The sequence below is a fragment of the Prionailurus bengalensis genome, chromosome E2, assembly GCF_016509475.1.
Source record: "Prionailurus bengalensis isolate Pbe53 chromosome E2, Fcat_Pben_1.1_paternal_pri, whole genome shotgun sequence".
Taxonomy (NCBI): domain Eukaryota; kingdom Metazoa; phylum Chordata; class Mammalia; order Carnivora; family Felidae; genus Prionailurus; species Prionailurus bengalensis.
In genome coordinates, this window is record NC_057352.1 from 1,813,907 (window position 1) to 1,838,754 (window position 24,848).

The 24,848-nt window shown below is 42.3% G+C and overlaps 1 protein-coding gene and 1 pseudogene across 1 annotated transcript in view; one reads left to right on the forward strand and one right to left on the reverse strand.

The window, feature by feature from the left end:
• Positions 1-24,348, forward strand: part of DUXA (double homeobox A) — a 26,993-nt gene extending 2,645 nt beyond the window's left edge. Inside the window, exons 2-5 of the mRNA XM_043600960.1 lie at positions 18,071-18,225; positions 18,719-18,821; positions 19,244-19,389; positions 24,247-24,348. Of these exons, the coding sequence (XP_043456895.1) occupies positions 18,071-18,225; positions 18,719-18,821; positions 19,244-19,389; positions 24,247-24,348 (506 nt within the window). The remainder of the gene's footprint in view (positions 1-18,070; positions 18,226-18,718; positions 18,822-19,243; positions 19,390-24,246) is intronic.
• On the reverse strand, positions 20,931-21,523 carry LOC122495186 (annotated as a pseudogene).
• Positions 24,349-24,848: the final 500 nt, after the last annotated feature.

Here is a 24,848-nt window from a genome sequence, read left to right on the forward strand (position 1 = left end):
GTTTCAAATCCAGAGGGCAGAGGGTAGGCTAGTGAGTGGCCTGGAAACTCTCCAGCCAGAGCTAATGCTGCAGTCTTGAGGCTAATTTCTTTCCTTTAAAAAATTTTTCATATTTATTTATTTATTTTGAGAGAGAACGAGAGAGCACTTATGCACACACGAGAGCAGGGTAGGGGCCCAGTGAGGGAGAGAGAGAATCTCAAGCAGGCTCCACACCCAGTGCAGAGCCAGCAGCAGGGCTCCATCCCATGACCCTCGGACCACAACCTGAGCTGAAATCAAGAGTTGGATGCTCAACCCACTGAGCCACCTAGGCTCCCGAAGGCTGAACTTCTTCCTCAGGGAACTCTTACTTAAATCCTTAAGGCCTTTTCACTGATTGGGTAAGACCCACCCACATTATGAAAATAAAATCCTTTTCTTAAATAAGCCAATTGGTTGTAGATGTTAAGCACATCTATAAAATACCTTTACAGCAACACCAAATTAGTGTTTGATCCAATAATGACTGGCTAGTATAGCCTAGCTAAGTTTACACATAAAACTAGCCATCACATTCTACTTCTTGTCAACTTGGCACCCAGATGCATCTCCTTAAACCATACATAATTTCCAAATAAAAATGGTGAAAAAAAAAAGATATACTTCTGTCTAACTAGATCAAATGTGGTATTGGTCCATTGGATTTTATATGATGAATGCAATATGATCTAAATTAATCTATTGATCTAATTTGTGTGTTTGTGTATATGAGACGTAGGGGGGAGAGAAAGCATGAGCAGGGGACAGAGGGAGAGAGGTGGTTGTGGGGGAGAGAGGTAGAATCTTAAGCAGGCTCCACACTGAGTGTGGAGCCCAATATGGGGCTCGAACCCACAACCCTGGGACAATGACCTGAATCAAAATCAAAAAGTCAGACGCTCAACCAACTGAGCCACCCAGGTACCCCTGTATTGATCTAATGTTAACTTCTCTGACATTAGAAATTGTCTTCTGATTGTGTAAGATAATATCTTTGTTCTCAGAAAATACAAATATGAGACATGAAGTTCTCAAATGGTTCAGAAAAGTATAAATTGATGGATAGCGGGCAGGGAAAAGGATGAAGGATAAACCAAATGTGACAAAAATGGGAATTGGTAATTTCTGTGTGAAGAGTATACAGAGTTTCTTCATGCTACTCTTGCAACTTTTCTGTAATTTTGAAATTATTTACAAATAAAAGTATATATGTTTCTGTGTGTGTCACTGATTAACTTCTGATACTTTGTTTAACTATTGTTTATTTCCTATTTTTCCGTCTAGCTGTTGCTCCATGAGTGCAAAGGTCTTCGTTTTCTTCACTGCTCACTGCTGTATCCCCTCCCCCAACTTCTAAAAATGTCTAGCACAAAGCAGACACATCATAGACATTTCGGTAAGATATAATGGAACATTGAATCATAATCTTGAAAAGTTATGTTTTTTAAAGCAATGCAGTTGATTTTTTAAACTACAATTTGTTTTTGAATAGGAAATGGATGCATATGGCACAAAACCAAAATGATAGGACAAGATTAGCAGTGAGAAGCTTTATTCCTACCTATTCCTTGATTCACAAGTAAGCAATTGAATGGCTTTGCTTTAAACAAAGACAAATGTACATCAGAGTTTTCCCCATTTATTAGCCAAAGGGTAGCATGACATATTCAGTCTTGGGCTTTATGTATTTTTGCCTAACACTATATCCCAGAGATAGTTCCATACCAGTATATGAAGGGTGTCTACATTGTTCTTAAAAGCTATAAGCCCTTTAAACTTCTGCAGAAGGAGTCTGCAAGATAAGAAGCAGACAATATTCTCTGGTTTCCCGCAGCTGCAAGGGAAGCAGATGTAGTCATAGCTAACTTTGTAGAAGCAAATGTTTAGAAAAGAGTTACATATGAACTGGAAAAATAATGCCTGACCTCTGAAAAGTCTGTTGTTCTGATTGATTTCTCTATTTAATATGCATGGCTATGGTAACAGTATTTAATTGTTTTTCTTTTCTTATAGGTATAAAGCCCTAATACATTGGGGTGCCTGGATGGCTCAGTCGGTTAAGAGACTGGCTTTGGCTCAGGTCACAATCTCACGTTTGTGGGTTTGAGCCCCACATCAGGCTCTGAGCTGAACGCTTGCTCAGAGCCTGGGGCCTGCTTCAGATTCTGTGTCTCCTCTCTCTGCCCCTCCCCCACTGGTGCTCTGTCTCACTCTGTCTCTCAAAAATAAATAAATGTAAAAAAACTTATATAGGGGCGCCTGGGTGGCACAGTCGGTTAAGCGTCCGACTTCAGCCAGGTCACGATCTCGCGGTCCGTGAGTTCAAGCCCCGCATCGGGCTCTGGGCTGATGGCTCAGAGCCTGGAGCCTGTTTCCGATTCTGTGTCTCCCTCTCTCTCTGCCCCTCCCCCGCTCATGCTCTGTCTCTCTCTGTCTCAAAAATAAATAAACATTAAAAAAAATTTAAAAAAAAACTTATATAAAAAACCCAAAGCCTTAATAAATCTGTTAGCCAGAGTGCATCCAGGGAGTTCTACGTGTACACAGCCACTATGAAAAAGGACTCTAAAGACTGCTCAGGTAAACAAAGACCATGACCATTATTGTTCATTTAAGTGAACAGCAAATATCTTTTGGGTTTTACAATTTGCCATGATCTTTCTTTTTGCTAGACCTTCAATTCCTTTTTTAAAACTCCTTGCATCTTCTTCTCCATTTTCAAAAATTATACTTCTTCCTTGTCATTAACCAGCATCAATACCTTGACCATGACCAGTACCTTGACCAGTTAGAAAATTAAATTGGAAAAAGAACCAATTGAGAACAGTATATAGATATAAAACAAAAGGATTAGTTTAAAGTAATGAATTCAGAAAATGTACTTGCAAGACATAGGACAAATGTAGCTTAATGTACAAGTTATTAAGAAAAAATGTTGTACCTAAGATGCAAAGGAGCTCAGAACAGGCCCCTCCGCCCTCCCCCCCCCATATGCCACTTTGGCATAAGGATTGTTTTGAGATAAGGGACAAGAAAGGCCCACTGACATCCCCTTTTACTCCTGGAAAATAGAAGATAAAACTCCCATATGAAAAGGGCACCTGGGGGGCTCAGTCAGTTAACCAACCAACTTCAGCTCAGGTCATGATCTCACAGTTCGTGGGTTCGAGCCCCATGTGGGGCTCTGTGCTGACAGCTCAGAGCCTGGAGCCTGCTTTGGAACCTGTGTCTCCCTCTCTCTCTCTCTCTCTGCCCCTCCCCCACTCACACTCTCTCTCTGAAAATAATAAACTTAAAAAAAAAAAAACAACTCCCATATCAAAGATGCCCTTTCTACACTAGGAGGAAAGAAACATTCTTATCACCAGAGATGAGGAGCCAAAACTAAGAAAAAATTCTGTGCAAGCAAACCTTTTAAAGCAAACTTTTATCTTCCTTTAGTTTCCACATGTATTTTAGTTACTTTTCTAAAATCACCTCTCTTCGTTCAATCTAACATATAAGCACTTAGGTTTTGCTACTTTTTTGGGTCTTCATTTCCTTATGAAGCTTCGTGTATCAGGTAAAACTTACATTAAATAAATTTGTAAACTTCTATCCTGGTAATCTGTTTTATACCAATTTAATTCTCAAGCCCAGCCAGAGCTCCTAAGAGGGTAAAGGTAAAATTTTGCCTCTTCTGCATAAACCAAGAATCTGAAAAGATCATCAAGGAAAAAAAAAGAAAAATATGGCCAATTTATAAAAAATTATTAAAAATAGAGCCAAAACATTTAGTTAAAAGTGTTCAAACACACTAGTTCTCAAACAAGTTACAAATAAAGCAACGAGATACTATTGTTTCCAACTCTAAGATTTACAGTGATTGAAAGACTGATAATGTAGTGTGTGAGCAGGTTTGAGAAACAGAGAGAAAATACGAACAAAATGGAAGTTGCATATTACATTTTTCCTGAAATTAAATGGGAAAAATTTAAATTAAAATCTAAAAACAATGAATATGACAATTTGTTGAAAGAAGAATATACTGATCTGGGGCCAGGTGATAGGGTGGTTCAGTTTGTAAAAATTTATCAAGCTTTATACTCACACTATGTGTACTTTTCAACACTTACATTATACTTCAATAAAAAGTTAAAATACTGGCAAAGAGGCATTCTATGAGAATGCAAGAAAGAAATCCTTCTTATAAGCGGTAATAATATTATGCTTTTAATATAGCCACAGGGACATAGAATTTGATTAATCATAATCATTGATTATGTATCTGATTGATACATGATACACTGAGTACAGAGCCTGCCTGGGATTCTCTCTCTCTGACCCTTGCCTGCTCTCTCTCTCTCTCTCTCAAAATAAATAAACATGTTTTTAAAATAAAAAAATAAAATAAGTGTTTTTAAAAAATATACTGAGCACCTGGGTGGCTCAGTGTGTTAAGCATCCGACTTCGGCTCAGTCATGATCTCAAGGTTTGTGAGTTCGAGCCCCGCTTCGGGCTCTGTGCTGACGGCTCAGGGCCTGGAGCCTGTTTCGGATTCTGTGTGTCCCTCTCTCTGCCTCTCTCTCTCCCTCTCAAAATAATAAATAAACATTAAAAAAAATTTTTTTTTTTTTAAAATTTTTTTTTTAACATTTATTTATTTTTGAGACAGAGAGAGACAGAGTATGAACGGGGGAGGGGCAGAGAGAGAGGGAGACACAGAATCGGAAGCAGGCTCCAGGCTCTGAGCCATCAGCCCAGAGCCTGACGCGGGGCTCGAACTCACAGACCGCGAGATCGTGACCTGGCTGAAGTCGGACACTCAACCGACTGAGCCACCCAGGTGCCCCAAACATTAAAAAAATTTAAATGCATTCAAATTGACCATTTAATCAGTGATGCTTTTCAGAAGGCTATCAAAAGTTCAGTAATTTTTCCAAAGTCATACAGAACTTAAGTAGTAAAGCTAATATTCAGAACCTTGTGTCTGGCTCCAGGATCTATATTCATAACCACTTTACTATATTGTCTCCCTAGCGTTACAAATATTTTCCCATAATTATAAAATATTTTATTTGTATCTTTAAATTCCAAGGATTTAAAAAACTTTATTACTGATATGGATGGGATCTGTTTTTATGTGATATATTGTGAGCTAGTTTTATGAGGAAGCTATTAATATTATAGAAATACATATATATTATTGTAAGAAAGCTATTAATATTGTACATATATTTATTGATAATAAGAGTGTTCAATATATTGATATATGAAAAATAGCTTAGCAAACTATATACCTATCTAGTGAGAACTACAGAACTCCCAGCAAACAAACCCCTGCACCAAGAGACTTGACCAAACTCTTAGCATAGCTTCTGGTAGATAAGACCTGTGTCCTCAGCATGATCTCAGTTCCCCCCTTAAAATGCCTGCCTGGCAAAGGTCAACACTCCTAGGAGAACTTACTAGCCAATACCTGAGACAGGTCCCTAACCTCCCTTTCTTTGAGTATTTACTAAAAAGGGCTTATAATTTTGAATTCTTCCTCTGTCCCTTTGAGATGTGTATGTATCTCCTACAATTCTGGGGTGTCTTTCTTTTTTTTTTTAAATTTTTTAACATTTATTTATTTTTTGAGAGACAGAGAGAGACAGAGCACAAGTGGGGGAGGGGCAGAGAGAGAAGGAGACACAGAATCTGAAGCAGCTCCAGGCTCCAAGCTGGTCAGCACAGAGCCTGATGTGGGGCTCGAACCCACGAACCGTGAGATCATGACCTGAACTGAGGTCGGCTGCTTAACCGACTGAGCCACCCAGGCGCCCCTGGGGTGTCTTTCTTAAGGATCTAAAAGCCATTTCTTGGGGCACCTGGGTGGCTCAGTTGGTTAATTGTCTGACTTCAGCTCAGGTCATGATCTCACAGTTTGTGGGTTCGAGCCCCTCTTTGGACCCTGTGCTGACAGCTCAGAGCCTGGAGTCTGCTTTGGATTCTGTGTCTCCCTCTTTCTCTGCCCCTCCCCTGCTTGTGCTCGCTCTCTCTATCAAAAATAAATTACTAAACATTAAAAAAAAAAAGAAAAAAGTAATGATATTGACATACTAAAACAAATCAAATAAAAGCCATTTCTTTGAAATGTCATCTTCAGGAAGCTAGGGCCTCTGTCTTCCAGTCTCTGTGGAAGGACAGAATTCTAACTTTGATAACTGCCAGCTATCAGACACAGCTGACCTGACAAATTGTTGTGATTTTTCACTTCCTTGCTCTACCTGAGCCCTTCCTGCTCCTCCCGGCTCAGCTTGGCCCCTGCCACCCCAAGATCCAATTACTCTCCTTGCATTTAAGTTTTCCAATTGAGTGGCTACAGTTCCCCCTGTAAGGTGTGGCCGACAGAGAAGAACGATCATGGAGCCCTTCAAGGATACTGGGGCCTCTCTTACAACTGTATTTCCCAAAGTATTGGTGAAAGGTTATCTTACGGCCCCTCTGCCTAGTGTGGGTAAATAGATCTTAAATGAAAAACACTCTCTAACATCCAAATCTCCCTAAGCTTTTGAATCCCTTGCTCTACAGTAAACCATGTGAAGTTGGGCTTTCCCAGTTCTTTCCCGGTAGGCCACCTTTTGGTCCATGGTTCAGCCACCAACCAACCAACCAACCAACCAACCAACCAAATTGTTAGAGGGCTAACTCCTTGAGTTACAGATGCAACTCAGAAGCAATTAGATGTAGAATCTCTGGGCCCATATCTAAAAATTCTACCTGACACAAATTTATGATCCCTCCACCGTTATTCCACACCCTTAGTTTTCATTCCCACACACGTTCCCTTGATTTCCACTTGTGTAATTTAGAAAACTCAAGCAGTTCTCTTGGAATGTAATACACCTCCTCTTGGGTGACATTTTGTCATCTTACCTTTAGGAGCCTGCTGACATTTAAGTCTAATTATGAGTCTAAAAGCAGAGAGGTGGGCCCTGAGGAGAGTCAGCGTTGTCTTGCATGGCAACGGCCTCAGGGAAGGCCATCACAATTTCCTTAGGCAACGCTGTTAATTCCCTCAGAGGTGGATACCACTGGGGGTGGGGATGCCACTGCCCCTGCCACTTCCTCTAGAGGAGAAAAGACCTCTACCACTGGCAAAGACTCATCCGAATTTAGGATCTCAGTGATAGCATTTTCATCAAGGTCTTCCCACACATCCCATCCCAACTTACAGGATCCCATTCTTTCCCTCTCAGTGCCCTCAGTTTGACAGGAGACGCCCTGTGAGGCTGGGAGCTCAATTTGTGTTGTAACTCAGCCAATCACAGGATGAGGTTTTGTATTTGATTTTTTGGCAATTTTAGCCCTGTATCTACAGGAGATAAGGGTCTCCCACAGGGCACACATGGAAGGTCTCGGGTCATTTATGTGATGTGTGAGCTGGGAAATCAAATTCCTGAGCTCCCCCCTTTCTCCCACCACTTTGTCAAGCAACATTAGGAACACCCAACCAACATCACCATGGTCCTTAATTTTCCAAAAATGTTTGGAAGTATCATATGCAGGATCACTTATCTCCTTGCTTCCTCTAGGTGATTGAGTACCAGCAACCAATGTTTTGCATATCTACTAAACACTTCACCCCATAGACTATCTGCTTCCTTTACTACTGGAAATATAGTCCTTAGTGAATTTAAATCTAATCATACCCAGGTACCCCCCCTCCTTAAAAATCTTTTAAGATCACACAAACATATATGGGTAACAAAACAAAACTTTCCTAGGGGCGCCTGAGTGGCTCAGTTGGTTAAGTGTCCGACTTCGGCTCAGGTCATGATCTCACGGTTCGTAGGTTTGAGCCCCACGTAGGCCTCTGTGCTGATAGCTCAGAGTGTGGAGCCTGCTTCGGATTCTGTGTCTCCCTCTCTCTGTTCCTCCCCCGCTTCCTCTCTCTCTTTCTCTCTCTGTCAAAAATAAAGATTAAAAAAAAAACTTAAAAAAAGCAGCAAAACTTTCACTTTTATCCTGTACTACTGTGGATTACAGCTGTGAACAATTAAAAGAATCTGTCGACTTCCATCAAGGCTGATTAATGACCCGGAGAGGAAATTGCCAGGGAGAGACCCCGAGAGTCACTGCACGTGAAACGTCACCTGAAACTGCTCCTGCCAGTGTGGGGGCAGGATCTTGTTTTTAGTTACATTTTTGTATCTTATAAATGTGGACTTTTTGCAGTTAATTTTTATTTGTTTAAACATTGCATTCAAATATTATTTATTTTGATCACAGCAGTTTTTGCACCCCCTTAAATAGCTCCCGTGGTGAGAGCTACATCTTCCTCACCCTAATCCTGGAACTAATTAAAAAGAACTCTTGATTTTTGTTTGTTTTTGTTTGTTTGTTGTTTAAAGTAAGCTCTACGCCCAACGTGGGGCTTGAACTCACAACACCGAAGAGTCGCATGCTCTACCGACTGAGCCAGCCAGGTGCTTCCCAAGAACCCTTTTAGTATAAGTAAAGGTCACCACTTCAAAAGATAAGTGTAGAGCATTAAAAAAAAAAGCAGTTAAAAAAATACATAGGTATAGAATAATCACTGAAAACAAGAAGATGTGTGAATACAGTAGCACTCAGAAGTGCTCTTGTGATGGTTTTGCGGTAGAGATTAGTAGAAATTATTAAATCTATCAATGGAAGAATGGGCGGCTTATCTAGCCCTTCCTAGATTAGGAGGGTCTGTTTGTAAGAAGTGATGCAATTGGTAAAGATAAAATTTCAGAAGCACGAAAGATTAAACAAACAGGTGGGGCCATCCAGGCTGATGATATAAAACCATCCTTCAGGCGGACTGTTTCCCCGATCTAACCCTAAGACCTCAGGACTCCACCAACATGGCTCAAGATAATTCTCCAAACAGTAAGTTCCCCGCACACCTGACTGAGGTTTCTGTTTCGTTGGTTTGGGAGGAAATTGACTACAAACTCATGGGCTTGCCACAACTTGTGGGAGTTCCATTTTTAACCTTTTTTTTTTAACGTTTATTTATTTTTTATAAATTTTTTTTCAACGTTTTTTATTTATTTTTGGGACAGAGAGAGACAGAGCATGAACGGGGGAGGGGCAGAGAGAGAGGGAGACACAGAATCGGAAACAGGCTCCAGGCTCTGAGCCATCAGCCCAGAGCCTGACGCGGGGCTCGAACTCACGGACCGCGAGATCGTGACCTGGCTGAAGTCGGACGCTTAACCGACTGCACCACCCAGGCGCCCCTAACGTTTATTTATTTTGAAGAGGGGGGTGGAGGAGAGAGAATCGCAAGCAGGCTTCAGGCTGCCAGCACAGAACCCAACTTGGGGTTCAATCTTACTAATTGTGAGATCATGACCTGAGCCGAAATCAGGAGTCAGATGCTTAACTGACTGAGCCCCATTTTTAAATTTTAAAATAACTGTATTAGGATTGGGAAAAATTTTCTCTCATATGATATGAAAATATGCTGTTTTCTGTGTATTGTGCATTGGGAATTTCAGAAAGATACAGGCAATCATGAATTAAACAAAATAGAAGATTTTTGCTTTAGGAAGGAGAGGGAGAGAGATACATTTAAAGAAACTGTGGTAAAAAAAAAAAAAGGGGGGCACCTGAGTGGTTCAGTTGGTTAAGCATCCGATTCTCGATTTCAGCTCAGGTCATGATCTCACAGTAAGTGAATTTGAGCCCCACATCGAGCTCCAAGCTGCTGGTACAGAGCCTGCTTGGGATTCACTCTCCTTCTCTGCCCTTCCTCTGCGTGCTTTCTCTCTCTTGTTTTTTTTTTTTTAATTTTTTTTAACGTTTATTTATTTTTGAGACAGAGAGAGACAGAGCATGGTTGGGGGAGGGTCAGAGAGAGGGAGACACAGAATCTGAAACAGGCTCCGGGCTCTGAGCCGTCAGCACGGATCCCGACGCGAGGCTTGAACTCACGGACCACGAGATCATGACCTGAGCTGAAGTCGGCCGCTTAACCGACTGAGCCACCCAGGCGCCCCGCTTTCTCTCTCAAAATAAATAAATAAACTTAAAACAACAACAACAACAACAACAAATTGGGGCACCTGGGCGGTTTAGTCGGTTAAGTGTCTGACTTCGGCTCAGGTCATGATCTCATGGTTCGTGGGTTCGAGCTCCATGTCGGGCTCTGTGCTGACGGCTCAGAGCCTGGAGCCTGCTTCTGATTCTGTGTCTCCCTCTTTCTCTGCCTCTCCCCTGCTCAAAAATGAATAAACATTTAAAAAAATTGTTTAAAAAAAAAAAACAATGGGAGGCATGAGAAATTTCATAGACCAGAATATCTTTGGAATCAAAGAAGCTTCCAGACTTCTTTCTCAAGACTGAACTTTACTCTTGAACTTTGGATTCATCGGTCTCACTTGCTTGTCTAACAAGTGTCCCAAACTCAGCGTGTCCCAAACTGGACTCCATGTTTACACCCAAACTCTCCCCCACAGAGTTTATCCTCACTGAGGACATGTCAGCTGTTCATGCTAAAAACTCTAGGGAACATCCTTGACCTACTTTTCTCTCATGACCTATATCTAATCAGCCTGGCAGTTCTGTTGATTTTAACTTTAAAATATTTTAGGAATCTGACCATTTCTTGGTCCATCCCCACACGGCCCTGCAAGGCCCTATACAATCTGTCTTCTACCCCCGCCACCAAGGTCTAGGACCTCACCTGTTTCTGCTTTGTTCCAGACTGTGTAGCCCTCTGCTCTCTCTTAAAGAGGCCAGGCAGGCTCCTACTGCCATCCCCAGTCCCTGCAAGGTGGTTCTCCACATGTCAGCATGGGTCCCTCTCTCATTTGCTTCAAGTCTTTGCTTAAGTCATTTGTTTTCTTCCTTTCAACATTTTCAATGTTTTGTTTATTTTTGAGACCGTGCAAGTGGGGGTCGGTGGGTCAGAGACAGGGGGACAGTGGATCCAAAGCCGGCTCTGTGCTGACAGGCTGACAGAGAGAGCCCAATGCAGGGCTGGAACTCACGAACTGCGAGAACATGACCTGAACCGAAAACCAAGAGTCAGGAGCGCCACCGACTGAGCCACCCAGGAGCCCCGAATCAAATCATTTTCTAAGTGAGGTCTTCCCTAATTACTTCGCTTAAAATTGTGACTTCATCCCATGCATTCTTTCTTTTCCCTCCTCCTTTATTTAAAAAAAAAAAATTTATGTTTAGGGGCGCCTAGGTGGCTCAGTCGGTTAAGCATCGACTTCGGCTCAGGTCATGATCTCAGTTCATGAGTTCGAGCCCCGCGTCGGGCTCTGTGCTGTCAGCTCGGAGCCTGGAGCCTGCTTCGGATTCTGTGTCTCCCTCTCTCTCTGCCTTTCCCTCCCTCACACTCTGTCTCTCTCTGTCTCAAATATAAATAAAAAACATTAATTAAAAAAATTTAAAAGAAATTTGTATGTTTATTTTTGAGAGAGAGAGCCCACGCACACGTAAGTGGGGGAGGGGCAGAGAGGGAGGCAGACACAGAATCCGAAGCAGGCTCCAGGCTCTGAGCTGAGCTGTTAGCACAGAGCCCCTTCGGATTCTCTGTCTCCCTCTCTTCTCTGCCTCTCCCCCACTGCTGCCCTCTCTCTCAAAAAGAAATGAACATTTTTTAAAAAGTTTAAAAAATCCAATTGACACGTGTATCTTAGTATAATACAGCATACAACACAGTTCACTGAAATGGTTTCAGACTCCTCGTGGCAGCTAATATCTAAGAAAGTTTATGCCACTTGTTATAGCGGGTTTTTAATTTGGTGGAGTTTTAATTATCTGAAGGGCTATTAAAGTACAACTCTGTGCCCAACTATATACACCTGTCTGAGGCTGTATATGTCATGATTGAGCTAAAAAGAACATATCACAAGAGATCAGATGCAGATATAAGAATCTAGCTCTCTTCTATATGGCTAAGTATAGACATCAAAGTAATTTCCATAAATGTAAAGCAATGCCACTTACCTCAGTGATCATTTTTATTCCAAGGTGATAATTTTTTAATAAAAATGTTATTTTTGTTAAAATGTAATGGGTTTGTTGACATTTGAAAATGGATTAATCTGGGGCGCCTGGGTGGCTCAGTCGGTTAAGCGTCCAACTTCGGCTCAGGTCATGATCTCACGGTCTGTGAGTTCAAGCCCCGCGTTGGGCTCTGTGCTGACAACTCAGAGCCTGGAGCCCATTTCAGATTCTGTGTCTCCCTCTCTCTCTGCCCCTCCCCTGTTCATGCTCTGTCTCAAAAATAAATAAACATTTAAAAAAATTAAAAAAAAAAGAAAATGGATTAATCAAGGGGTGCCTGGGTGGCTCAGTCGGTTAAGCATCTGACTTCAGCTCAGGTCATGATCTTGGGGTTTGTGGGTTTGAGCCCCATGTCAGGCTCTGTGCTGACAGCTCAGCTCAGAGCCTGGAGCCTGCTTCAGAATCTGTGTCTCCCTCTCTCTCTGCCCCTCCCCTGCTCACACTCTATCTCTCGCTCTCAAAAATAAATAAAAAAAATTTAAATAAAATGGATTAACCAATGTTCTCACTTTTAATTTTTAAAAAAATTTTTTTAATGTTTTATTATTTATTTTTGAGACAGAGAGAGACAGAGCATGAATGGGGGAGGGGCAGAGAGAGAGGGAGACACAGAATCTGAAACGGGCTCCAGGCTCCGAGCTGTCAGCACAGAGCCCGATGTGGGGCTCGAACTCACGGACTGTGAGATCATGACCTGAGCCGAAGTCGGACGCTCAACCGACTGAGCCACCCAGGTGCCCCACACTTTTAATTTTTAATAAGGTAAAACAAACGGTCTTTGGATATTCAGTTTTAAAAGTGCAAATGGGTCCTGAAGCCGAAAACATTGGGATTTAGTGATCTAGGAATACTTTCTAGAGAAAAAAAATTGTGCAATAATTTTCAAGTTTTTTTTTTCTTTTTCTTGTCTTCTTAGTAATGCACAATTGATAGGTTACTGCTCCTCGGCAACACACACTTGCTTCCCCTCCCCGTGCACAGCCGTCCATCTGTTCCATCCAGTGCATTTCATGCCATTTAGAGATAGGTGTCTTGTGATATGTGTGTATCCTTCACAAATACACAACATTGTTTTGGTGGAATGTAACTTATTTAGATTAGTTGATCTTTCCTGGAATCACTTGTTTCTCTCCAGCTTTTTATTGAAGTACAACTGCACATGGTAAGATGCAAACCATAAGTGTACAATTTGATTTAATTTATGTGTACACCTATGTAGGTATATACATAATTGCTACACAGAAATATTATTGCTCTGTATAAACTCCATTTTGTGCCTCCCTTTCTTGACTTAATTCTGTGCCTTTGAGACCTATCGATCTTGTTTCCCTTGTCATTTTTTTTTTCTCATTATTTTGGTCTTAAGGCATAAAATTCCATCACGGGGATATTAGCACATTTTACTTACCCATTCATGTAGCCATGGGCATTTAGGTTGCTCCAACTGTTAATATGAACAGCATTCTGAAAAATATGTCATGGAGATTTGAGTGGGAAATAAATGACGGCATTACAATTACTGCACATAATTTAAACAAGCATAGCCCAATTGCCCCACCCACTATCTAGAATAAAGTACATTCCAACCAGCTCTCCAGAAGGGTTTCCATCTCCCCACCCCACCCCCATCATTGCAAGCATCTGACTTTATCTGATTTTCTAACTTTTGAACTGCGGTTTTCAGTTATGTCTTTGGTTCCAGAAATTCTTCCCATTGTGTTTTGGGAAGATTAAATAGCTTATTTAACTCTTTTCTATCTCAATGTGACACGGATTCTTTCGTACATGATTTTCCATTTACTTTTACATTTCACAGGTCTTTAATTTGGCATTTTGAAATATACTGTGTATCATGACTCAACTTCATTTTTCTTCATACAGCAAGCCATTTTCTTTACCCAACACTACCCTTTCCCACTGATTTTGGAGGCTCTGGCTGTCCCACGTTCTATATAGAACAGGCTTTCTGTTCCTCGGCTTTCTGTTGGGTTCCATTTGTCTACTGGTCTGTTTCTGCATGAGTACTGTAAGAAAAAGCTTTTACTACTCTATTTTATCTGGATAATTAAATGCATCATCTTTATCCTTTTTAAACAAAATGTATAATCTACTTTGTGGGCTTTTATTTTCCCCGTATGTTTTAGGTGGCCCTCAAAATCCTGTTTGGTCTCTTCTCAGAAAACAGCCATATTCTCATCATGAGAAAAACATCAGATAAACTCCAATGAAGTTCTACAAAACACTTGTTCAGTACTCCTTAGAACTGTCTATATCATGAAAAACTAAAGTCTAAGAAACTGTCAGGGCCAAAGGGAGCCTAAGGAAATCTGAGGACCCATTGTAATATGGTACCTTAGATAGCATCTGAGAACAGAAAAAGGATACTAGATAAAAACTTTTAGATAAAAACTTGGAAAATATGAATAAAGTATGGACTTTACTTACCAACAATGCAACAGTATCAATTCCTTCATTGTGAGAAATGTACTGTGGTAATATGTTAATAATAGGGGAGGGGTACCTAGTTGGCTCAGTTGGGAGAGCATGTGACTTTTTTTTTTTTTTCTGAGAACTGGGGAGAGGGGCTGAGGGATAGAGAGAAAGTGAGAGATTGAGCAATCTTAAGCAGGCTCTGTGCTCCATGCCCCACTTCCCCTTGGCAGGGGCATGGATCCCTCTGTAGGGCTCAATCCCATGACCCTATGATCATGACCTGAACTGAAATCAAGAGTACAACGCTCAACCAACTGAGCCACCCAGGTGCCCCTGAGTATGTGGCTCTTTTTTTTTTAAGCTTATTTATTTTGAGAGAGAGAGAGCGAGCGAGCACAAGTGGGGAGGGGCAGAGAGTGGGAAAAAGACAGAATCCTAAGCAGGCTCTACACTGTCTGTGCAGAGCCTGATGTGGGGCTCGAATTCAGCAACTGTGAGATCATGACCTGAACTGAAAGGTGGATGCTTAACTGACTGAGCCACCCAGGTGCCCCAAACATGTGATTCCTGATCTCTGGGTCATGAGCTCGAGCCCCACAATGGGTGTAGAGATTACCTAGAAAAAAGTACAATGAATAATAGGGGAAACTGGGAATGGAAGATATGGGAACTCCTCATACCAGCTTTGTAACTTCTCTGTAAATCTGAACATCCTAAAATAAGGTTTACTTCAAATATCCTGTTGGTATTTTTGTTTGGAAATGCAATTCCCTGTTAATAGAATGTTCACTACTACCAACACAATGGCAGTGAATACCCATGTGTGTTACCCAGACGTACACATGTCCGTTCCTCTAGGATAGACTCAGGAAGGGAATTACCAAGCTGTAACGGTCTGGAGCTTTGTGCCCCCCAGAGTCAGAGATGAACCATCTTGATACTGATCTCTAGGAACCGTTAGCTTATTGGGCTATAACATGCTCCTAGGTTGATAAAAGAGATCTTCCTCAGATTTTTCTCTTTGCTTTCCTCCTTTCTTATCCTTCATCTTACTTTAGCTCTTCATCTCCTGTTCCTCCCTGCCCACCCTCTACCTGTCAGTGTAGGAATTAGGCAGGAGGCCCTAATTTGCTTATCCCCACCCCCCATTCCCTAGGGAGTTGATCTGGGTTAGTTAGAAGTTCTTCTATATCTACTTCAGGGCTTAAGCTTTCCTTTGAGCTTTTTACTGTAAAGGATTTTTCCTTTTAAGAATGTATACAGTCAAGGATCTGTGCACAGAGAAGAACCTACTTGAAGGTATAAGATGGGTATGGTCCTGTGAGGGCTTTTTAACCTAAGGCCAACCTCAGAGAAGATTACTTTGCCATCAGAAAAATTCAATCATGACTATTTGGAGCACAGAGTGTGGGCCTTAGACTGGAGGGTCAGGGAAGGACTCTGAGAAGGAGGTGCTCAAGCTGGAACCTGTCATAAAGGAGCAAGCTAGTCCCTCATCACATGAAGGGCATCGCAGGAAGAGAAGAACAAGTACCAAGTTCTGGAGTAGAAGGAAGTTGGCCTGGTTGTGGGACAGAAAGTTGGTGGTAGTGGCTGGAGGGACACATTTATTCCAAGGTATAAGGCCAAGGAAGTCATTATATGTGACTAGGTCAAAAATATTGGTGAGGGCCTGATCAACATGGTAAGATTCAAGAGGACTTGAGAATGATAGTAAAGTTAACCTTCTTTCAGGGTGCCTGGCTCTCCCAGTTGGTAGATTATGTGACTCTTGACCTCAGGGTTGTAAGCTGGCCTCCAAGTTGGGTGTAGAGATTACTTAAAAAAATTTAGAACTCTAGGGATACCTGGGTGGCTCAGTCAGTCAAGCTTCTGGCTTTGGCTCAGGTCATAATCTCACAGTTCGTGAGTTTGAGCCTCGCATCGGGTTTGCTGCTGTCAGCACAGAGCCCGCTTTAGATCTTCTGTCTGTCTCTTTGTCCCTGTCCTGCTCAGGCACACGCACACACTCTCTCTTTCTCTCTCTGAAAAATAAACATTAAAAAACACAAAAATTTAGAAAATAAATAAATAAATAAATAAATAAATAAATAAATAAAATTTTAGCCTTCTTTCAATGAAGTACAACAGACCAGGAGGTAGTAGACTGGTATGCAAATGAAGATTTAAACTTGTAGGAGGGACAAACATTCAAGGATCAAAGAAAAAAAAGCATCCCTGTGGTCTGGGAATCTCAATGAATTCTTTATTTTGCCGGAGTTAAGAGTTTTGACTGGATTTTTTTTTTTTTTTTGCATAAATGTGGAGTTTGACTTTTTTGAGTCTTGTTTCCTTAGTTGTTAATTTTAGTCACTCTGACCTGTGTGAGGCGGTATCTCAATGTGGTTTTGATTTGTATTTCCCTGATGATGAGTGATGCTGAGCATCTTTTCATGTGTCTGTTGGCCATCTGGATGTCTTCTTTGGAAAAGTATCTATTCATGTCTTTTGCCCATTTCTTCACTGGATTATTTGTCTTTTGGGTATTGAGTTTGATAAGTTCTTTATATATTTTGGATACTAACCCTTTATCTGATATGTTACTTGCAAATATCTTCTCCCATTCTGTCGGTTGCCTTTAGTTTTGTTGATTGTTTCCTTCATTGTGCAGACACTTCTTTATTTTGATGAGGTCCCAATAGTTCATTCTTGCTTTTGTTTCTCTTGCCTCTGGAGACATGTCTAGTAAGAAGTTGCTGCAGCCACGGTCAAAGAGGTTATTGCCTGTTTTCTCCTCTAGGATTTTGATGGTTTCCTGTCTTATGTTTAGGTCTTTCATCCACTTTGAGTATTTTTGCGTATGGTGTAAGAAAGTGGTCCAGGTTCATTCTTCTGCATGTTGCTATAAGAACCAAATGATCCTCCCCATAGTGTTTTTAAAAACATTTTGGAAAGTGATCCTGTTTATCTGCTATTGAGGGAATGGATTTTACCCGGAAATTAAACCAGAAAAACTGAAAGGGACTTAATGGTACTTCATTTGCTCTTCATTTCTATGGTTTCGAGTATTCATGATTGTAATGACCTATTATTACATGCCTTTTCTTGACTCATTCTTCTTAATCCATATGAACAGAACACATAAATTTTTCATGGTTTTTGAAAAATAGAAGACCTTGACTCCCAGTCATGGCATTCAGATAAAATAGAGAAGTTCAAGAATCACCTTTGTGTGGGGCGCCTGGGTGGCTCAGTCGGTTAAGCGTCCAACTTCGGCTCAGGCCATGATCTCGTGGTCCATGAGTTCGAGCCCCATGTCAGGCTCTGTGCTGATAGCTCAGAACCTGGAGCCTGTTTCAGATTCTGTGTCTCCCTCTCTCTCTGACTCTCCCCCATTCATGCTCTGTCTCTCTCTGTCTCAAAAATAAATAAACGTTTAAAAAAAAAAAAGAATCACCCTTGTGTATTTAAGGGATTTATAATTGTGTCAGAGTTCTTTCCTACTGGGTTCTGGTGGATTACAAAGGAAAAGAGGAAATCAAACACTAGCTTGAGCCTGAAGTTTGAAATTTATAAGCTGGCCTATTAAATGCTTCGTCTTTCCTAATCTTTCCACAGAGACCACACCAGTGAATCACAGACGCAGCCGCACCAAATTCACACAAGATCAATTGAAAATCCTCATCAAAGCATTTGATAAAAACCCTTACCCAGGTTATGCTACCAAACAAAAACTTGCTTTAGAAGTCAATACTGAAGAGTCTAGAATCCAGGTAAGTTACAAATTCTGTATCTCCAAGACTAAAAGTAGACAAGGAGGCAAGGAAACTGTTAATCGAGCACATTATGTGCCAGTGTGCTAAGGGCTTTGCGTGAAGTAACTTGACACCCAGAATGAAGTCACAAGGATGCTGCTCTTTGTCTCACTTCACAAATGTGAGTACTGAGGGTGAAAGAGTGTCTAGGAGTGGCAACGGCATGTGCAGGTGCTTCTTCAGAGAAGAGGAAATACTTGAGCTGGTTGATAAATGCATAATAATTGCAGCATCTATTTATTAACTTAAAAAGATTACTATAGTCATGTTGGGACCAGATTGTGAAGATGCTAAATGCCAAACCTTGACCTAAGACTTAGTTGGATGTGACAGGTATCTGTAATAGTACTGAGCTTAGAGGTAAAAGAATCATACCCTTTGAAGACAGGCAGTAATAGGGTGAGATGACCTAGACATACTTAATTCTCTCATTTTCTTTTCCTCACTCAAGATTTGGTTTCAGAATCGAAGAGCTAGGCACCAGAATAAATCAGAACCCGATGAGGACTTAGAATCAAGCCAAGACCAAGATCACCTTGAAGAGGAGATTCAAAGTAAATAGTCTGTTCCAGTCCTTTCACAACAGAGCTTCTTGGGTACACAAGGTCCTCTCTACCTGGAGCTAACTACTACTCTGAGTGGGAGAGGAATGTTCTTTCTCTCAGGGCCTCCTGTTCAAGGTCTTCTGGTAGCAACGGGTCCAATATGGCCCCTGGAAATTCTTTCCTGCATGGTTCATGGACCTTTTGAGACTTTGCTCTGCTTACCTTCTTTCCACTGGAAAGAACCAGCAACCTAGCCATATACTGTGTCTCTTCTAGAACCTTCTGCCTGGAATAAGCCAGGGAAAGGCCCTCTTAAGGAGATGCAATGTATTAGATGGAGACAGTGTAGGACAGGTTTGGGTTCCTTGTTTGGGAATATGTCAACTGACCTCTGAAATGTTTCATGACCCTCAGTCTTACACCTATCCTAGGTAGAGAAGACAGACGGAGTCGTACCAACTATACGTCCTTGCAATTACATGCCCTCATTGAGGCATTTTCGAACAATCCTTATCCTGGCTTTGATTCCAGAGAGCAACTTGCTAAAGAAATTGGTGTTCCTGAGTCAAGAGTCCAAGTAAGTGATAAAGAATTTGCCCCATCTCCTAGGATGGAGATTTAGGAGATGGGGAGCCCTGTGGACGGACATGTGAGGCACATTACCACCCTAGGGCCTCTCATGAGCTATTCTCTCCATCTAGTAGGTCCTTGAGGCTTGTTTATTTAGAGAGAGAGTGAACACGAGTAGAGGAGAGGCAGAGAGAGAGGGAGAGAGAATCCCAAGCAGGCCCCCTGCAGACAGCACAGAGCCTGATGTGGGCCTTGATCCCACAAACCACGAGATCATGACCTGAGCTGAAACCGAGAGTCAGACGCGTAACCACCTGAGCCACCCAGGCGGCCCTCCATCTGGTTGCCCTAGGGCCAGCTATCTCACCCCCTTCAGTTCTTTCTTGCTGTAACCAGTGTTTTATTTTTTGTTTTCTTTCTTTATTTTCACTGCATTTATTACTAATATTAAAAATATTTTAAAAAATTCTTTCTCAGTTCTGCAATGGCCCTCTTCCCTCCTTCTTGCCCACACTCCTGATGCATTTCCTCAGGACAGGTTGAAAACCGAACCTGTCTGCTGTTATTTTCACAGAAAGCAACCAGTGCCAGGGATGTCAGGGAAGAAGGTTGGAAGAAGGCAACAGTACTGTCCAGGTTCCATCCTAAGGTTGGCTGGGTGGAGATTCACAGAATTCAGTCAAAAAGTCTGGTGGCCTTGCAGTGACTTAGTCTAAGTAAAGTGGGCTGGAGAGGAGAATAGGGTAGCCCACCAGAGGCTTTAGAGAACACCTCAAAATCTTGTGTCAAACCCAGAAGAACTGACACCAGGAGAAGAATGGGGAGGACCAGGGAGGCAGTCTTGTGGAAAGTTCTACAATTCTCCCATGTTGGGAGGTTACAGGAAGTCTAGAGGTCACCAAGAGCCTCACTCATTTTGGCAGAAAAGCTCAACTCTAGCATTAGGACATCAAAAAGAGACCAACCACATTGAAAAAGGCTACAAAGGGATGCACAGTTTCATAAGCACAGGGATCACAGACCAGAGTGGTGGGGATCATGCTGCTGACACACAGAAACTACAAAATCCAAAAGCAAGGAGAATGGCCTTTCAGGGGTAACTTCACTTATCATTCAGACTTGACCCCAGGTCACACAACCTGGTGAATTTCACAGAGCTGCTGGCAACACTAGGGGCAGAGGGTGTCACGTAAAAAGGACTTAAAACAAGCAGCTGGAAGGAGGGAATGATAGGAAACTGCTCCAGGGAATCGAGGGCAGTACTGGGGGCTGGGTGGACAGGTGCCCAAGCAACAGCACCAAAGAGGTTTCCTGTATAGCAGCCAGCTGGCACAGGGGACGAGGACCCAGGAGGCAGATGAAGGGAACAAAGATGGGGTCCTGAACATGAGTCTCTGGAGGCTGGATCAGAAGAAAGACCACATACTGGGCACCAGTGATGACACACAACTCTGGACCAAAAGGGGGGGGTGAGTGTCACTGACTGAGGGTGGTGGGTGGAACAGCTTCAAAGTAGCCATCACAGAGCCACAGGGGACTATGTGGCCTTCAGGTCACAGGAGGCTCCTCCCCGCCTGGATGGGAAGATACAGTCTCACAGGGTGGTCTGTTGATACCTGGGTGATAGAAGACACAGAGGTCCTCATATTGACACTGGCCCTTTTTGGCAAAGTGTCTGCATACAGGGCAGTTGGATTTGTCTTCCATAACCTGGAGTCCATTCTTGGGCAGGGAGGTATTCTTGATAAGAGACCAGCTTCTGAGCTTCAAGAGTTTCTCTGCTCTTTGTTAGAAGCCTCCCCTGGAGGGACTCCCATGGCCTGGTCTGGGAGAACAAGGTTCAGCATTGCCCATGCCCTCCCCCAACCAACCACAACTATTTGGGCCTCATCTGGGGCCTGGGCCTCCCCGAATTGGGCCTCTGCCCAGGGGAGGAGGTGGGACACTCATCATTGTGGAGTCATTGGTCTTCTTGATTCTGGAGGACCTCCATGAAGAGCTGATTGGGGTCATCAAGCTTTCCATTGGCCAGAAGGCCAGGTGGTCTAATGGGACTCCCATCCTTCTCATTTCTGGTCTCTTTCCTCCTGCTCTGGCAGGGGGAGCTGTTGCTTGGGATTCTGCATCTTGCGCTTTGGCATTATGGTGGCAATGGCTGCGGTGGGATTTAGAGAGCAGTGACTGAGGAAGGGATTGTTTTCTACTCTTTGTCTTCTGAATACCTCCTGACACAAGGAGTAATAATTTGTTGAATGAAGGAAGGAATGTTTCTTTACATGCAATATGAGCCAGGCATTTATTTGCCTAAAGTCTTTATATCTATCACAGTTTTCAGCCTTTCTAATTATCCCATGAGGTTGGAATTATTATGTCTAATTTAGAGATTTAACATTTAACTCAGAGAAATGTAGGGTCCAGATGGAATAGAATTCTGTCAGAGTGGTGTGCTCTGTGTGTGTATTTAGACCAGTGCTCCTTGGGTGCCTGGGTGGCTTAGTCAGTTAAGCATCTGAGTCTTGATTTTGCCTTGGGTCATGAGATCAAGCCCAGGTTGACTCTGTGCTGACAGCAAGGAACCTGCTTGGGATTCTCTCTCTCCCTCTGCCCCTCCCCCACTCATTCTCTTTCTCTCTCAAAATAAATAAATACTAAAAACAAAAAACAAAAAAAAACAGTGTTCTTTCCAGTAATCTGATAATTCCAATAGTATGATTAAATGTCACACAACTTTACCTCCTAGAAAAATAGGAGCAAACAATGTGTTTGGTGTTTGGTCAGAAACAGTTTCACAGAGGAAAACTTGATCGGGGGCTTGCAAAGCAGAGACAGATCCCATGGGGGAAGACCAGAAGAGAGGGGGTTAATAAGGGCAGCAGTTGTGGTAGACTGGATTCCTAGCAGCAGTCCTGTGGCTTCCAGAACATTGTGAATTGTCTATGGGCTGGTGAACTAGGGTGACATAAATATACTTAAGGAGGCCTCAAGTCTAGACCAATTGTGACCAGTTGATTAAGCTGTTGTGTTCAGGTTTTGTGGACACCATCTTCCATTAGCCTGTGAGCTGTGATAGGGGGCCCATCTCTGATTAACCCCTGTATGCTGAGCAGAGCTCAAAAGTCTTGAAGTGGATAAGACACTTGGAAATACTTGCTATAAGAGTTTATATTTTATCCTTTGTGTGGTAGAGACATGCTCAAAGAATTAAGACAGAGGAGAAAGCATGCTCTAGTTACAGTTTGAAATAGCTCCTCTTCCTCCAGTGAAGAATGGACTCCACTATGGAAACAGGAAGTAAGTTTGACTATCAGTGAAAAGTCAAGGATGCTGAGACGTGGAAATGAGTTCTGTGTGAGAAACAGCACGGACACAGACTGATAGCAATGCATAGATGGGGTGTGGAGGACAGGGGTGGCGTGGAGAGGGAAAGAGATGAGATCACGAGGAAGACGTGGTGGGTCTAGCTTGGATGGATGGCTAATCTTGGTGTTATCCAGCAGGAGGATTGGGTTCTAGAGGAGGATGTGCCTCGGTGAGGGTTGGGAGATTCTATGGAGAAGATGGATATAAATGGAAGACTGATTTTTTTGAGTAAATGGTTTGGTGTGATTCTGAAGGAGTGTGTGAGTTGGGAGAGAAGAAAACAGAAGCTGGTGATGAAGTACGAAGCTAATCTTGTCCTAATGTAGCCATTCCAATATTCTTTGGGCTAGTTTTCTCCTCAGAATTCAAAGCTGAATATATTTTTCCTTAAATTCAAGATATTGTGGGGCACCTGGGTGCCTCGGTCGGCTAAGTGTCCGACTCTTGATTTTGGCTCAGGTCATGATCTCGTGGTTTGTGAGATCAAGCCCCGTGTAGGGCTCTGCACTGACAGAGGGGCGCCTGCTTAGGATTTTCTCTCTCCTTCTCTTTCTGCCCCTCCCCTGCTCTCTCTCTCTCAAAATAAACATTTATAAAAAATAGATCTTGGTAGGTGCAGAAATAATGAGAAATCTCTGAATGACTTTATCAACAGGGCACTGGTTCTCATAGGTACCACAAGCAAGGCAGATGGAGAAAAGCATTTATGATTCAGGTGTAGAAACCGAATACAGGGTTGCATATGTGCAGTTCCTCCAAAACAATCATTCACCTGAAGAGTGGTCTATACCTTCAGGAAGGACATGAAAGTTTTCATGGTATTACGTGACTTTTCCAAAGACTGGTTTTTGGACTCCAGATCTGTGCCTATTCTATTTGCAACCTCTGTGAAAACCAAAAGTAGTAGTTGTGGAATGTGAGTGTGTGTGTGTGTGTGTGTGTGTGTGTGTACACGTAGTATATAAATACATATACGTTTTTCTGAAGTTATGTTATTATAAATAATATATACATATACTTGGGATATGTGTATATATAATGTGCATGTATGTGTGTAACTTATGGGCAGAGGCAAGGGGTAACAATTATGTCTTGTGGGTTGAAAAATATCTCCCTAGATGGACAATATACTATCCTGGGTCATGGAAGAAACATAAGCATTTTCAAGAAGAAGGAAAAAAAAAAGATGGGAAAAGAATTCCAGGCAGAGGGAAGAGTGTCAGTATAGGCATGGCATTTTAGGGAAAACCAGCACTGGTAATGAGGTGACCGTGGGGACTTAAGGATATGAAACCCATCATGAAGGCACTAGGTGTGAGGTTCCGAATTTTGGGCTTTATCTTCAGACTTGATAGACCGTCCTAGCTGTCATATGGAAGGCTGGTGATTTTGGAATTAGGCCTAGAACCAACCCCCTCTCTCTTCCTTTTGCCTTGTGAAAGCAATGGTGAAGCTTGCATGACATCATTGGATTGAATTAATTCTTGATGTTTTACCCACTTAGATTTGGTTTCAAAATCGGAGATCCAGATTCCATGCCCAGAGAAAAAGAGAACCTGATGATGGAGACTTAGAACAGAGACAAGACCAGGAACAGGATCTCTGAGATGAGAGAGTTCAAGGTAATCACTCTGTTGTTCTCATGTTGGCTCACAGAGCAGAGCCTACTGAGCGCCCAGTCCTTCCACATGATGGAGTCGACTCCAACCATCTCTTGGGATACCTCCTACTCAAGTGCCTTATCAGACTCCATGGAGTAAGGGGATTAGTTATAGTTCCTGAAGAGTCTTCCCAAGTCAGTGGTCCCCCAAAAGAATTCCACTGGCCACTTTCTAGCTGGAGCCCATAAACCCCATTAGAATGTGAATTTGGGGGGGTGTCTGAGTTGCTCAGTTGAGCCTCCAACTCTTGAACTCAGCTCAGGTCTTGATCTCAGGGTCATGAGTTCAAGCCCCACATTGGGTTCTGTGCTGGGCATGAAGACTACTTGAACAAAATTCACATTCTCTCTCTCTCTCTTTTTAATCGATGTCTTCCCAGTACCTGGTACATAGTAAACAATCTGTTGACTTTGTGGAAGGTATGGTTGAAACAATGGAGGAGTCA